We start from the raw sequence: 16011 nt of genomic DNA, 5'->3' as shown, positions 1-16011 counted from the left end.
AACAGAGGGAGGCCAAAACAGAGGGGTCAATGCCCTCATGGCTCGTTCTGTGACCAGACCTCGCAGTGGATCAGGGCCTGATCAACCAGGCTGTTACTACTGGCTGCATGCAAACTGATGTACAAACCACAGCCTGGCTGATCAGGTACTGACTGACTTGAGGTGTCTGTCCAGCACCTTCTTGAAGGCAGCTGAAGAGTCTGGAGTTTACCTGGAGAGAGTTCCGGGGGTCAACGCCCCCGCGGCCCGGTCTGTGACCAGGCCTCCTGGTGGATCAGAGCCTGATCAACCAGGCTGTTGCTGCTGGCTGCACGCAAACCAACGTACGAGCCACAGCCCGGCTGGTCAGGAACCAACTTTAGGTGCTTGTCCAGTGCCAGCTTGAAGACTGCCAGGGGTCTGTTGGTAATCCCCCTTATGTATGCTGGGAGGCAGTTGAACAGTCTCGGGCCCCTGACACTTATTGTATGGTTTCTTAACGTGCTAGTGACACCCCTGCTTTTCATTGGGGGGATGTTGCATCGTCTGCCAAGTCTTTTGCTTTCGTAGTGAGTGATTTTCGTGTGCAAGTTCGGTACTAGTCCCTCTAGGATTTTCCAGGTGTATATAATCATGTATCTCTCCCGCCTGCATTCCAGGGAATACAGGTTCAGGAACCTCAAGCGCTCCCAGTAATTGAGGTGTTTTATCTCCGTTATGCGTGCCGTGAAGGTTCTCTGTACATTTTCTAGGTCAGCAATTTCACATGCCTTGAAAGGTGCTGTTAGTGTGCAGCAATATTCCAGCCTAGATAGAACAAGTGACCTGAAGAGTGTCATCATGGACTTGGCCTCCCTAGTTTTGAAGGTTCTCATTATCCATCCTGTCATTTTTCTAGCAGATGCAATTGATACAATGTTATGGTCCTTGAAGGTGAGATCCTCCGACATGATCACTCCCAGGTCTTTGACGTTGGTGTTTCGCTCTATTTTGTGGCCAGAATTTGTTTTGTACTCTGATGAAGATTTAATTTCCTCGTGTTTACCATATCTGAGTAATTGAAATTTCTCATCGTTGAACTTCATATTGTTTTCTGCAGCCCACTGAAAGATTCGGTTGATGTCCGCCTGGAGCCTTGCAGTGTCTGCAATGGAAGACACTGTCATGCAGATTCGGGTGTCATCTGCAAAGGAAGACACGGTGCTGTGGCTGACATCCTTGTCTATGTCGGATATGAGGATGAGGAACAAGATGGGAGCGAGTACTGTGCCTTGTGGAACAGAGCTTTTCACCGTAGCTGCCTCGGACTTTACTCTGTTGACGACTACTCTCTGTGTTCTGTTAGTGAGGAAATTATAGATCCATCAACCGACTTTTCCTGTTATTCCTTTAGCACGCATTTTGTGCGCTATTACGCCATGGTCACACTTGTCGAAGGCTTTTGCAAAGTCTGTATATATTACATCTACATTCTTTTTATCTTCTAGTGCATTTAGGACCTTGTTGTAGTGATCCAATAGTTGAGACAGACAGGAGCGACCTGTTCTAAACCCATGTTGCCCTGGGTTGTGTAACTGATGGGTTTCTAGATGGGTGGTGATCTTGCTTCTTAGGACCCTTTCAAAGATTTTTATGATATGGGATGTTAGTGCTATCGGTCTGTAGTTCTTTGCTGTTGCTTTACTGCCCCCTTTGTGGAGTGGGGCTATGTCTGTTGTTTTTAGTAACTGCATAGATGCAGTCTCCATGACAATCCTACAATACCATATATTAACATACCCTACAAGATAACCATGTCACTGGCTCGGTTGCCTATGGGGAGACAGCTACATGATCAAGTATGATCAAGGTGCCCAGGGCATGCCCAGACTTCAAGCAGCAGATTAAGTATAAATCTAAGACCCTACCACAAATCTGTGAAACCAGACAGATAGGATAATAAGATAAGATAAGATTTCGTTCGGATTTTTAACCCCAGAGGGTTAGCCACCCAGGATAACCCATGAAAGTCAGTGCATCATCGAGGACTGTCTAACTTATTTCCATTGGGGTCCTTAACCTTTTGACTGTTTCCGACGTATAAATACGTCTTACGAGCCAATGTTTCCGACGTATTTATACGCACAAATTCTAGCGGCTTCAAATCAAGCGGGAAAGACCTGGTAGGCCTACATGAGAAAGAATGGGTCTCAGTGGTTGGTGTGCACCCTGTGAAAAAAATCTGGGACCCAGCGGTGCATTGTGGGAACGCCATGTTGTTAGTCCATTTTCACCACGCCTCTCGGTAAGAAGTTCCTCACTCCTCGGCGGATTGGAGGTCTTTTGTTCCCAAGTGATAGCTCTAACAGTGATGAAAATGTCAGTGACAGTGAATTCCAGGGTTTTGAAGTGAGTGTTACTGGAAAAAGTGCCCAGGATAACGTAATTAGTGATGAAAACCCAGATGACCCACAACCTTCCACCTCTGGTGCTGGGCCGGCTTGTTCACGTTCACGTTCGCCTGTACCAGGACGAAAGAGGAAACTATTTGGTCGTGTACAACACCCAGATGATAGCAGTGATAGTGATAGTGATTTCAAGGTCATTGAAAGCAGTTCTAGTGACAGTGAGAGTGAATATTCCCCAGTGAAGCGGCAGTATGTACGACGTAGCATGCGGTCTGGTAGTGTTTCATATGTTGTTCCAAGGGGAAGGAGAAACTCTGGGAGCACATCCCGTGGCCCTACACCACGACCTGATAGTGAAGATGACGATATTGTAACGATGGGTATGAATGATGTGAGTGATGGAGCAGGCAGTGGTGGTGATAGTGAGGGTGGCACGGCCCATGTGGCACCATCAGCGGGCCACGCTACTACCCACACTGCTGACTCTGCACAACAACCAGCCTCACCCTACCCCACACTCCCACAACCTGCACCACCACAACCTGCACAACCACAATCACGGTACAATATCCAGACCCCACCAGCAGACCGCATCTGGGATTGGCAGGACGGTGACAAGTTTGTTCCCAGTCCCCATGACTTTGATGAAACACAAAGTGGAATAAAGCCATCTTGTCCACTTGGGAACAATGCCAGTGAACTGGACTGCTTTGAGTTATTCTTCGATGAACCCCTGATGGACATCATTGTCAGGGAAACAAACACATACTGTGATTACACCATGGCAAATACAATTCTCTCACCAAAATCATGGCTACACAAGTGGAAGGAGACAACTGTGGCAGAGATGTACCTGTTTTTTGCCACAATAATGCTTATGCCACATGTGTATAAGCACACTGTCACCACATACTGGGCAACAGAACGCCTGATTTCAACTCCAGGTTTTAGTGACATTATAGGTGTCAATCGTTTCCTGATACTGTTACGTATGTTACACTTTTCAGACAAAACCAGGCCTGACAGAAGCGACAGGTTATACAAGATCAGAAATGTGTTTATGTACCTGAAACAAAAGTGCTGCATGTATTTTTATCCCTTCAGGAAGCTTGTTATTGATGAGTCCTTGATTTTATTCAAACGAAGACTCTCATTCAAGCAATATATACTAAGCAAGAGGAAACGCTTTGGTATAAAGCTATTTGTACTGTGTGATTGCAGAAGTGGTCTAGTTTTGGATATCATTGTGTACACTGGCAATAATACTTTGAGAGATACCATGAAGTTATTGGGTATCTCTGGTGATGTGGTTCGAACAATGATGGAACCATATCTTGGTAAGGGGCATATGTTATTTACTGATAACTGGTACACAAGCCCCTTACTCAGTGATTTCTTGCGAGGGAATTTGACAGACGTGTGTGGCACAGTGCGTGGTAATCGTAAACATATGCCAAGGTTCGACGCTGGCACTCGCAGAGGTGAGGTGCAAGCCTTTGCTGCCAATGACATCATGGCATTTCGGTGGCATGACAAACGTGATGTCACATTGTTGACATCAGTTCACAGAAACGAAATGGTACCCAGTGGCAGGGACAACAGAGAGACCAATGAACCCATTCTAAAGCCTGCAGCTGTCATGGACTACAACCTCAATATGCGCTTAGTGGACAAATGTGACATGCAGATTGGGTTTGCAGACTGTGTACGCAAGAGTTATAAGTGGTATATAAAACTTTTTTTCCATCTTGTTGATATCTCTATGCTAAATGCTTATAACATATACAAGTTGAAGATCAACAAAACACCAAAATATGGTGAATTTTGCCTGTCAGTAATCAGACAAAGAATTGCAAAGTACCAAGGAGCAACTCCTGCAATAGACCAGCGCCCACACACGTCATCTCGTTTCAGGCCTGGTATCACTACCCCATACAACTGCCTCCTACTACTGCCAAGAAAAATGCTCAGAAGAGGTGTTATGTATGTATGCATACCACAAAACGCCCACAAACACGCAGAGACACTCGTTTTATGTGTGAGGAGTGTGAAGTGCCCCTCTGCATATACCCATGTTTCAAAGAGTTCCACAAGCTGCAGCAGTTCTAGGAACATGTTTAGTGACTGTACATATGTATATATATTATGGAACAATAGTAATAAACATTGTTTTGTATTGTTTGTTTGTGTAAACAAAGTGTATACACAAACTAATAGTGATAAAGTTTGTTCTGTTGTGTTGTAAACAGTGAGTGTATATGTGAACAATGCACCTTACATTGGTTTCAAAGGCCACGTAAGTTACCTGGAACAGAAAAATATTGAAAAATGCAAGAAACCTTTGAATTAGAGTAAATAAAAGAATATCGGGTGGGCGGCAGTCGCCGCTGTTGCCGTACGCATATCACTTTCTGCAAACTTTGCGGCTCTATATCTCGGTAAGTACTGATGGCAAAAATTTTTTTTAGGCTTAATAATGGGCTGCAGAAAACAATATGAAGTTCAACGATGAGAAATTTCAATTACTCAGATATGGTAAACACGAGGAAATTAAATCTTCATCAGAGTACAAAACAAATTCTGGCCACAAAATAGAGCGTAACACCAACGTCAAAGACCTGGGAGTGATCATGTCGGAGGATCTCACCTTCAAGGACCATAACATTGTATCAATCGCATCTGCTAGAAAAATGACAGGATGGATAATGAGAACCTTCAAAACTAGGGATGCCAAGCCCATGATGAAACTCTTCAGGTCACTTGTTCTATCTATGCTGGAATATTGCTGCACACTAACAGCACCTTTCAAGGCATGTGAAATTGCTGACCTAGAAAATGTACAGAGAACCTTCACGGCGAGCATAACGTAGATAAAACACCTCAATTACTGGGAGCGCTTGAGGTTCCTGAACCTGTATTCCCTGGAACGCAGGCGGGAGAGATACATGATTATATACACCTGGAAAATCCTAGAGGGACTAGTACCAAACTTGCACACGAAAATCACTCACTAGGAAAGCAAAAGACTTGGCAGACGATGCAACATCCCCCAATATAAAGCAGGGGTGTCACTAGCACGTTAAGAGACCATACTATAAGTGTCAGGGGCCCAAGACTGTTCAACTGCCTCCCAGCATACATAAGGGGGATTACCAACAGACCCCTGGCAGTCTTCAAGCTGGCACTGGACAAGCACCTAAAGTCGGTTCCTGATCAGCCGGGCTGTGGCTTGTACGTTGGTTTGCGTGCAGCCAGCAGTAACAGCATGGTTGATCAGGCTCTGATCCACCAGGAGGCCTGGTCACAGACTGGGCCGCGGGGGCGTTGACCCCCGGAACTCTCTCCAGGTAAACTCCAGGTAAAACACTCACAAAAATATTCCTAACATTTTCATAAGAAAAAATAATTTTTTTTTTTCGAATATTTGGCGACATAGAATGACAGTTTCAGAGAGGGGCCTGAAACAGTCAAAGGGTTAATCTTGTCCCCCAGGATGCGACCCACACCAGTCGACTAACACCCAGGTACCTATTTGCTGCTAGGTGAACAGGACAACAGGTGTAAGGAAACATGTCGAAATGTTTCCACCCGCCGGGAATCAAACCCGGGCCCTCCGTGTGTGAAGCGGGAGCTTTAGCCTCCAGGCCACCGGGCCACCAAGTATCAAGTAGATTCCACCAATAGTATCAAAATAGATAGAGGATCAGTGGCAGCTTGTGTATAGGCACTGCGGAACTGCAGCACCCCCTATTGTCACTCGATATTATTGATAATATTCAAACCATACCACGGGCGGGATTGAACCCGCGGTCAGGGAGTCTCAAAACTCCATACCTGCCCGTGGTATGGTTTGTTTGCAATCGTGTCGTTACGATTTCGTGAGTCATGTTGAGGCCTGGTCACAGACCGGGCCGCGGGGGCGTTGACCCCCGAAACTCTCTCCAGGTAATATTCAATATAATGAGTCTTTTTTTTTTTTAATTCTTTCTTTATACTTGTACATTATATAATCCTTAAGCTTAATGTCAGTAGCCATCCCCTAGTACATACAAAAGTTACAAAAATCCTTGTATGGAACTGTGTGCAACACAGCAACACCTCCACAAATTTTAGCTACGAGCCATCACTGTAGAGGAGAGGTGTCATATTGAAAATAACATCACCTGAGGTGCACCTGCATCAAGGGCCCACAGGAGGCATCCTCTCCAAGATAATGTTACTATGTACTACCTCAAACAACACTACTTACACTATACCAATCTCTAATCTACCCTTCCCTCACCTATGGCATTTGTGCCCAACATCATAATAATACTATTTTTATTTCTACAAGTACATATACAAGGTGTCCAGGCCTAGCTGACATCAATGACATACTACTATATACAGAAAGCCACTTGTTATGCAGAGCATTCTGGGCAAATTAAGTCAATTTTGTCCCAGGATGCAACCTACACCAGTCAACTAACACATAGGTACCCATTTTACTGATGGGTTAACATAGGCAACTGGTGTAAGGAAACATGCCCAATATTTTCACCCTATGCTGGGAATCAAACCTGGACTCTCACCATGTGAAGCAAGAGTTACTGCCACTAGGTCACAGGCCACCGTGTTGACTATCACTATGTGTCTAATTTATGCACCACATGCTAGTGGCTTTCTTTTGTGACTAACAATATTTTATTACATGTGAACTACATTATATGTATACTGCATTAAAGAAATAAAAGTATTTGTACTCAAACTGGCAAGCAATAAGAACATTATGTTTAGTTATGTATGAGTACAGTTGCTTGTAGATCACCTTTGATACCTTTGCCTTTACCTTCCAATGTCAAATAGGTAATGATAATATTCATGGAGCTTTTTTGTAGATAGGGGTCTTTTTCTATTGTACTAGATGAATTTTCAAGTGATTTAATGATAGAGGCTAATTCAAAGGTTGCGGCAGGAGCCACATAAGACTATGTAATTATCGGCCAGATAGCTACCTATGTTGGTATGGGCCTCTTGGGTGTTGTTTGCAAGATAAGTCTCAAGTGGAGATGAAATTGTTAAACTTATGTACAGTACTGAATCAGTATTACCATTTCAAATTTCTTTGCCTTAAGATTAATTCCTACTGATTATTTATTCCCATCCTACCACCATTCCATATTTATCTGTCTGTAGACTATACTACTAAGTACATTTGTTATAAACCCACAAAGGGTTCAGTGATCTGCTGAGAATTTAAAAAATGATTTGGTCAAACATGAGTGAACGAGCTCTAACTCACCTCTGCTTACAATACTCACATGCATTCACTGTGTCTGATATAACTCTCAAAAGTCTGGTATTCTTATCCAGCTCTTGAAAATTAGCATCCATAGTTTGTTGGAAGTTGTGCATGCCTCTTCCTCTTCCTCGACCACGACCTCTGCCATAACCTCTGCCACTGCCTCTATCACACATTGTGCCTTATGTAACTACTTGCCACCTGTGGGAAGACACACAGTAGTATTGTACTCTGCACTAATAAATCTATTGTACCTCACCTAGCTTCTACAATAAGGTTTCTATCTCACTTTTCAAACAGAGGATAAGTCCCTCTGTCTGACTTTTTTGGGTTATCCTAGGTTCTCTACACATATGCTGCTATGTATGATAATTCTATGTAACTGTATTGTGTATACCTGAATAAATTTACTTACTTACTTACTTACTTACTTATATAAGGACTAAGGATTGAGCTTCCTAATTACTCCTGGCAGAGCTAATTAATAAATAACACTAATGGCTAATTATAGTTTTTCACCATTTAGCCAAATTCTTATCTCGCTCACCAGTAATCTTACTAATAATCTTGCTAATAATTAAAACTTCATCAGACTACAAAACAATTTCCGGCCACAAAATAGAGCGAAAAACCAACATCAAAGACCTGAGAGTGATCATGTCGGAGGATCTCACCTTCAAGGACCATAACATTGTATCAATCGCATCTGCTAGAAAAATGACAGGCCCATGATGACACTCTTCAGGTCGCTTGTTCTATCTAGGCTGGAATATTGCTGCATACTAACAGCACCTTTCAAGGCAGGTGAAACTGCTGACCTAGAAAATGTACAGAGAACCTACACGGCACGCATAACGGAGATAAAACACCTCAATTACTGGGAGTGCTTGAAGTTCCTGAACCTGTTCTCCCTGGAATGCAGGCAGGAGAGATACATGATTATATACACCTGGAAAATCCTAGAGGGACTAGTACCGAACTTGCACACAAAAATCACTCGCAACGAAAGCAAAAGACTCGGCAGACGATGCAACATCCCCCCAATGAAAAGCAGGGGTGTCACTAGCAAGTTAAGAGACAATATAATAAGTGTCAGGGGCCCCAAGACTGTTCAACTGCCTCCCAGCATATATAAGGGGGATTACCAATAGACCCCTGGCTGTCTTCAAGCAGGCACTGGACAAGCACCTAAAGTCGGTACCTGACCAGCCGGGCTGTGGCTTGTACGTTGGATTGCGTGCAGCCAGCAGTAACAGCCTGGTTGACCAGGCTCTGATCCACCATGAGGCCTAGTCACAGACCGGGCCGCCGGGGCGTTGACCCCCGGAACTCTCTCCAGGTAAACTCACCAGTAATCTTACTAGTAATCTCACTCACCAGCAATTTTACTAATAATCTTGCTCACCAGTAAACTTACTAATAATCTTGCTCACCAGTAATCTTACTAAAAACCTTACTAAAAATCTCACCAAAAATCTTACTAATAATCTCGCTCACAAGTAAACTTACTAATAATCTCGCTCACCAGTAATCTTACTAATAATCTCGCTCACCAGTAATCTTACTAATAATCTCGCCCATCAATAATCTTACTAATAATCTCTCTCACCAGTAATCTTACTAATAATCTCACTTACCAGTAATCTTACTAATTATCTTGCTCACCAGTAAGCTTACTAATTATCTTGCTCACCAGTATACTAATTATTTTGCTCACCAGTAATCTTACTAATAATCTCACTCACCAGTAATCTTACTAATTATCTTGCTCACCAGTAATCTTACCAATAATTTTGCTCACCAATAATCTTACCCATAATTGAAATAAGCCATGCAGGGTGGCTTCACTGGGTTACCTTACACTATTAACATTCTGCTTAATATAATCTTGAAAGTATTTATGTACACCACCACCACCTTACAAATACCTAGCAAGTTTATTTAGGTACAGGTCCGCATTAAGTACAATTACCCTACCAAGTAATACATGTTAATTACCTAGGTAATGCCTATGATTTTAAACTGATGGAAGATAGAGGTATGGGTGTGTGTGGGAAACAAGCAGGTTGCAACACTAGGGTTGGAAACAGTAAATGTATAAAAGGCATTCAGCATGAAGTTATAAATAAAGACAATAGAACAGGTCAGAAAACAAAGGGGGACAGCAGAGGGCAGCAAGGGACTAGCTCCCTTAAGGTTTACTATACTAATAGCAGGAGTGTTAGAAATAAGATAGAGGAGCTAAGATTAATTGCAAGTGCAGGAAACATAGATATTATTGCTATAACAGAGACCTGGCTCAATCTGAAAGATAGAGAGATGCCATCTGAATGTCACATACAAGGCTATAAATTATTCCACACTGACAGGGTCAACAGGAAAGGTGGTGGAGTAGCGATGTATGTCAGAGACAATTTAAATTGTTGTGTTAGACAAGATATTAAATTAGAAGCGTCAGCCACTGAATCTGTTTGGTTACAGCTTCTCGAGGGCCGAGAAAAACTAATTTTGGGTGTGATTTACAGGGCCCCAAATCTTGATAGGGAGTGCAGTAAACTTCTATGGGACGAAATTCGTAAGGCATCTACATACGAAAATGTTGTGCTAATGGGAGATTTCAACTATAGACAGATTGACTGGAGCAATTTGACAGGAAATTTAGAGTCGGGTGACTTTCTTGATACGATCCAGGATTGTTTTTTAAAACAGTTTGTGACAGAGCCAACTAGGGGAAATAACCTCCTTGACTTGGTTCTTGCCAGTAGGGAAACACTAATTAATAATCTTGAGGTTAATGATGAGCTTGGGGAGAGTGATCACAAATCACTCAGTTTTAACATATCATGGAATTCCCCTAATAATGGCAATCAAGTCTCCGTCCCTGACTTTCGCTTGGCTGATTTCATAGGACTGAAAAATTACTTAGGTGGGCTGAACTGGAATGACCTGACTAGGGGTCAGGTAGGTGGTGATGGTTGCCGATATGATGCTTTCCAGGGCATAGTTCTAGCTGCTCAGTCAAATTATGTTCCAAATAGGGAAATCAGATCAAACAAAAATGATCCTAAATGGATGAACAATAGATTAAAATATCTGATTGGTCAAAAGAGAGGCATATATAGGCAAATCAAAAGAGGAGAGGGGCAATTAAGAAATCGATATATTCAGTTAAAGAGAGAAATAAAAAAGGGAATTAGAAAAGCAAAAAGAGATTATGAGGTTAAAGTTGCAAGAGAATCGAAGACTAACCCAAAAGGATTCTTTCAGGTATACAGAAGTAAGATCAGGGACAAGATAGGCCCACTCAAAAGTTCCTCGGGTCAGCTCACTGACAGTGATAAGGAAATGTGTAGAATTTTTAACACATACTTCCTCTCAGTTTTTACACAGGAGGATACCAGTGATATTCCAGTAATGATAAATTATGTAGAACAGGACGATAATAAACTGTGCACTATTAGGGTCACAAGTGACATGGTCCTTAGGCAAATAGATAAATTAAAACCTAACAAATCCCCAGGCCCTGATGAACTGTATGCAAGGGTTCTAAAGGAATGTAAAGAGGAGCTTAGCACACCTTTGGCTAATCTTTTCAACATATCACTACAAACTGGCATGGTGCCAGATAAGTGGAAAATGGCAAATGTGATACCTATTTTCAAAACAGGTGACAGGTCCTTAGCTTCGAACTATAGACCAATAAGCCTAACCTCCATAGTGGGAAAATTTATGGAATCAATAATTGCCGAGGCAGTTCGTAGCCACCTTGAAAAGCATAAATTAATCAACGAATCTCAGCATGGTTTTACAAAGGGACGTTCCTGCCTTACGAATTTATTAACTTTTTTCACTAAGGTATTTGAGGAGGTAGATCATGGTAACGAATATGATATTGTGTATATGGACTTCAGTAAGGCTTTTGACAGGGTCCCACATCAGAGACTATTGAGGAAAATTAAAGCACATGGAATAGGAGGAGAAATTTTTTCCTGGATAGAGGCATGGTTGACAAATAGGCAGCAGAGAGTTTGCATAAATGGGGAGAAATCAGAGTGGGGAAGCGTCACGAGCGGTGTTCCACAGGGGTCAGTGTTGGGCCCCCTGCTGTTCACAATCTACATAAACGACATAGATGAGGGCATAAAGAGCGACATCGGCAAGTTTGCCGATGACACCAAAATAGGCCGTCGAATTCATTCTGACGAGGACATTCGAGCACTCCAGGAAGATTTGAATAGACTGATGCAGTGGTCGGAGAAGTGGCAGATGCAGTTTAATATAGACAAATGCAAAGTTCTAAATGTTGGACAGGACAATAACCATGCCACATATAAACTAAATAATGTAGATCTTAATATTACGGATTGCGAAAAAGATTTAGGAGTTCTGGTTAGCAGTAATCTGAAACCAAGACAACAGTGCATAAGTGTTCGCAATAAAGCTAATAGAATCCTTGGCTTCATATCAAGAAGCATAAATAATAGGAGTCCTCAGGTTGTTCTTCAACTCTATACATCCTTGGTTAGGCCTCATTTAGATTATGCTGCACAGTTTTGGTCACCGTATTACAGAATGGATATAAATTCTCTGGAAAATGTACAAAGGAGGATGACAAAGATGATCCCATGTATCAGAAACCTTCCCTATGAGGATAGACTAAGGGCCCTGAAACTGCACTCTCTAGAAAGACGTAGAATTAGGGGGGATATGATTGAGGTTTATAAGTGGAAGACAGGAATAAATAAAGGGGATGTAAATAGTGTGCTGAAAATATCTAGCCTAGACAGGACTCGCAGCAATGGTTTTAAGTTGGAAAAATTCAGATTCAGGAGGGATATAGGAAAGTACTGGTTTGGTAATAGAGTTGTGGATGAGTGGAACAAACTCCCAAGTACCGTTATAGAGGCCAGAACGTTGTGTAGCTTTAAAAATAGGTTGGATAAATACATGAGTAGATGTGGGTGGGTGTGAGTTAGACCTGATAGCTTGTGCTAACGGGTCGGTTGCCGTGTTCCTCCCTTGAGTCAATGTGACCTGACCTGACTAGGTTGGGTGCATTGGCTTAAGCCGGTAGGGACTTGGACCTGCCTCGCATGGGCCAGTAGGCCTTCTGCAGTGTTCCTTCGTTCTTATGTTCTTATGTTCTTATGTAACCCCCCCCCCCCAAAAAAAAAAAAAAAATAAGAGAAAGTGACTTTTTTCCAGTGGGGTCCTCGGTAAGCAAGGCGTAGAATTAGGGGGGATATAATTAAGGTGTATAAATGGAAAACAGGAATAAATCAAGAATGTAAATAGCATGCTAAAAGTATCTAGCCAAGACAGGACTCGCAGCAATGGTTTTCAAATTCAGATTCAGGAAAGCAATGGTTTGGTAACAGAGTTGTGGAGGAGTGGAACAAACTCCCAAGTACCGTCAAAGAAGCTAAAACGTGTAGTTTTAAAAATAGGTTAGATAAAATACATGAGTGGGTGTGAGTTGGGCCTGACTAGCTTGTGCTAATAGGTCAGATACCGTGCTCCTTCCTCAAGTGGATGTGACCTGGACCTGACTAGGTTGCGTCAGTGGACCTGCCTCGCATGGGCCAGTAGGCCTGCTGCAGTTTCTTCTTTTTGTCCTTATTTACGTATAGGTGCACATAAGTACAATTATCATACTACTTGTAAATAATAATAATAATAATAATTTTATTAGTACATGTACAAGGTATACAGACTATAGCTGACATCAATGACTTATTATTATATAGAAAGACCCTTGTTATACCGAGCATTTCGGGAAAATTAGGTTAGTTTTGTCCCAGGATGCGACCCACACCTGTCGCCTAAAACTCAGGTTCCCATTTTATACTGATGGGTGAACATGGACAAGTGGTGTCTTGTGGAAACACGTCCTTAATGTTATCCAGCCGTACCGGAGATTCGAACTCCGGATCTGAGTGTGTGAGCCGAGTGCTCTAGCGATCAAGTTTCGGGACACCTTGGCAAATAGGTTTATTGAGACACAGGTACACATGTACAATTATCATACATAGGGTAAATTACCTAGGATAACCCAAAAAAGTTAGTTGTTATATTATTTTCACTGGGGTCATAGGGGCCGCCTGGATGTGAACTAAGTTTGCCATATTACAAAGATTCCACGAGTTAATAAAGTAATATAATGGCGATATATTGACCCACCTTCCCTCCAGCAGGTATATAAGCTCCACTACACCAGCCGCCACAGCAGACTGCGAGAAATAGTCGTTCCAGCGAGGAAGATAAAAATATGGAGTGTAGTGAGGTGGACGTGAACTAGACGTGTCCCCCTGGCTCCTCCTTCACCAGTCTCTCTCACTCTGCTAACTTTAGCAACACTCTCTCTCTCTCTCTCTCTCTCTCTCTCTCTCTCTCTCTCTCTCTCTCTCTCTCTCTCTCTCTCTCTCTCTCTCTCTCTCTCTCTCTCTCTCTCTCTCTCTCTCTCTCTCTCTCTCTCTCTCTCTCTCTCTCTCTCTCTCTCTCTCTCTCTCTCTCTCTCTCTCTCTCTCTCTCTCTCTCTCTCTCCCCCCCCCCTCTCTCTCTCTCTCTCTCTCTATCTCTCTCTCTCTCTCTCTCTCTCTCCATCTCTCTCTTCTCTCTCTCTCTCTCTCTCTCTCTCTCTCGCTCTCTCTCTCTCCCCCCCCTCTCTCTCTCTCTCTCTCTCTCTCTCTCTCTCTCTCTCTCTCTCCTCTCTCTCTCTCTCTCTCTCTCTCTCTCTCTCTCTCTCTCTCTCTCTCTCTCTGCTAACTATACTGTGGGTAAACTGGTGTGGTAATAATAGTTGTGGCAAGGCTGGAGGAAGTTTTTTAGGCACTGGTATACATAACTTCAATTATTTTACATGTCTAACTTCTTTGGGTTATCCTAGGTAATTTACACATATGTTACTATGTATGATAATTTGTGTAATTGTATTTTTGTACCTGTGCCTAAATAAACTTACTTACCTAGGAAAACAAAAAAAAGTCAAAGTGACTTATTTCCATTGGGGTCCTAGATATTTTCATTGGGATCCTAGACATTTCCATTGGGGTCCTAGACATTTCCATTTGGGTCCTAGACATTTCCATTTGGGTCCTAGACATTTCCATTGGGGTCCTAGACATTTCCATTGGGGTCCTAGACATTTCCATTGGGGTCCTAGACATTTCCATTGGGGTCCTAGACATTTCCATTGGGGTCCTAGACATTTCCATTGGGGTCCTAGACATTTCCATTGGGGTCCTAGACATTTCCATTGGGGTCCTACACATTTCCATTGGGGTCCTAGACATTTCCATTGGGGTCTTAGACATTTCCATTGGGGTCCTAGACATTTCCATTGGGGTCCTAGACATTTCCATTGGGGTCCTAGACATTTCCATTGGGGTCCTAGACATTTCCATTGGGGTCCTAGACATTTCCATTGGGGTCCTAGACATTTCCATTGGGGTCTTAGACATTTCCATTGGGGTCCTAGACATTTCCATTGGGGTCCTAGACATTTCCATTGGGGTCCTAGACATTTCCATTGGGGTCCTAGACATTTCCATTGGGGTCCTAGACATTTCCATTGGGGTAAGGAAGTTTATTTAAGTTCACTTACACATAACTAGACTTAAGAAATCGTAATGACACGATTGCAAATAAACCATACCCCCGGCCGGGATTGAACCCGCGGTCATAGAGTCTCAAAACTCCAGCCCGTCGCGCTAGCCACTAGACCAGCTAGCCACAATAAGATTCATCCAACTAGGTATATTTCTACACCATAGGAAAGTTAGCACAGGCACCTCTGTGACCACAAATGCAAGTTTTTACAGACGAATCTCCAGCTAGCGTGGCCGTGACGAACTCTAGCTCAAGTCCCTTCACTGCCGACGGGCTGGAGTTTTGAGACTCTATGACCGCGGGTTCAATCCCGGCCGGGGGTATGGTTTATTTGCAATCGTTTCATTACGATTTCTTAAGTCATGTTGACGGCAGTGAAGGGACTTGAGCTAGAGTTCGTCACGGCCACGCTAGCTGGAGATTCGTCTGTAAAAACTTGCATTTGTGGTCACAGAGGTGCCTGTGCTAACTTTCCTATGGTGTAGAAATATACCTAGTTGGATGAATCTTATTGTGGCTAGCTGGTCTAGTGGCTAGCGCGACGGGCTGGAGTTTTGAGACTCTATGACCGCGGGTTCAATCCCGGCCGGGGGTATGGTTTACACATAACTAGTTGCGCAAATTTAGATTATTACAGTCATCACATTAACATGTGTAAATTACCTAGCATAACCCCCCCAAAAAAAGTCAAAGTGACTTATTTACATTGGAGTCCTTGTAAACTTGTTTCCACAGATTCAGATATTTTATTGAAAA

At 42.8% G+C, this 16011-nt stretch overlaps 1 protein-coding gene across 3 annotated transcripts in view; it reads right to left on the bottom strand.

Moving 5' to 3' along the window:
- LOC128697386 (protein mono-ADP-ribosyltransferase PARP12) overlaps window positions 1–13989 on the bottom strand; it is a 69644-nt gene extending 55655 nt beyond the window's left edge. The window contains exons 1-2 of one of the 3 annotated variants that reach the window (XM_070093959.1): window positions 13828–13989; window positions 7667–7848 (exon numbers count right to left, since the gene is read on the bottom strand). In XM_070093959.1, coding sequence (XP_069950060.1) covers window positions 7667–7823 — 157 coding nt within the window. In that variant the 5' untranslated portion in view covers window positions 7824–7848; window positions 13828–13989. The remainder of the gene's footprint in view (window positions 1–7666; window positions 7849–13827) is intronic. The other 2 variants (XM_070093957.1, XM_070093958.1) reach the window with 2 other exon arrangements.
- Window positions 13990–16011: the final 2022 nt, after the last annotated feature.

This window comes from Cherax quadricarinatus, chromosome 44, assembly GCF_038502225.1.
Source record: "Cherax quadricarinatus isolate ZL_2023a chromosome 44, ASM3850222v1, whole genome shotgun sequence".
Classification (NCBI taxonomy): Eukaryota; Metazoa; Arthropoda; class Malacostraca; order Decapoda; family Parastacidae; genus Cherax; species Cherax quadricarinatus.
Note: the sequence above shows the minus strand (reverse complement) of the source record. Positions and strands in the feature narration are given on the sequence as shown.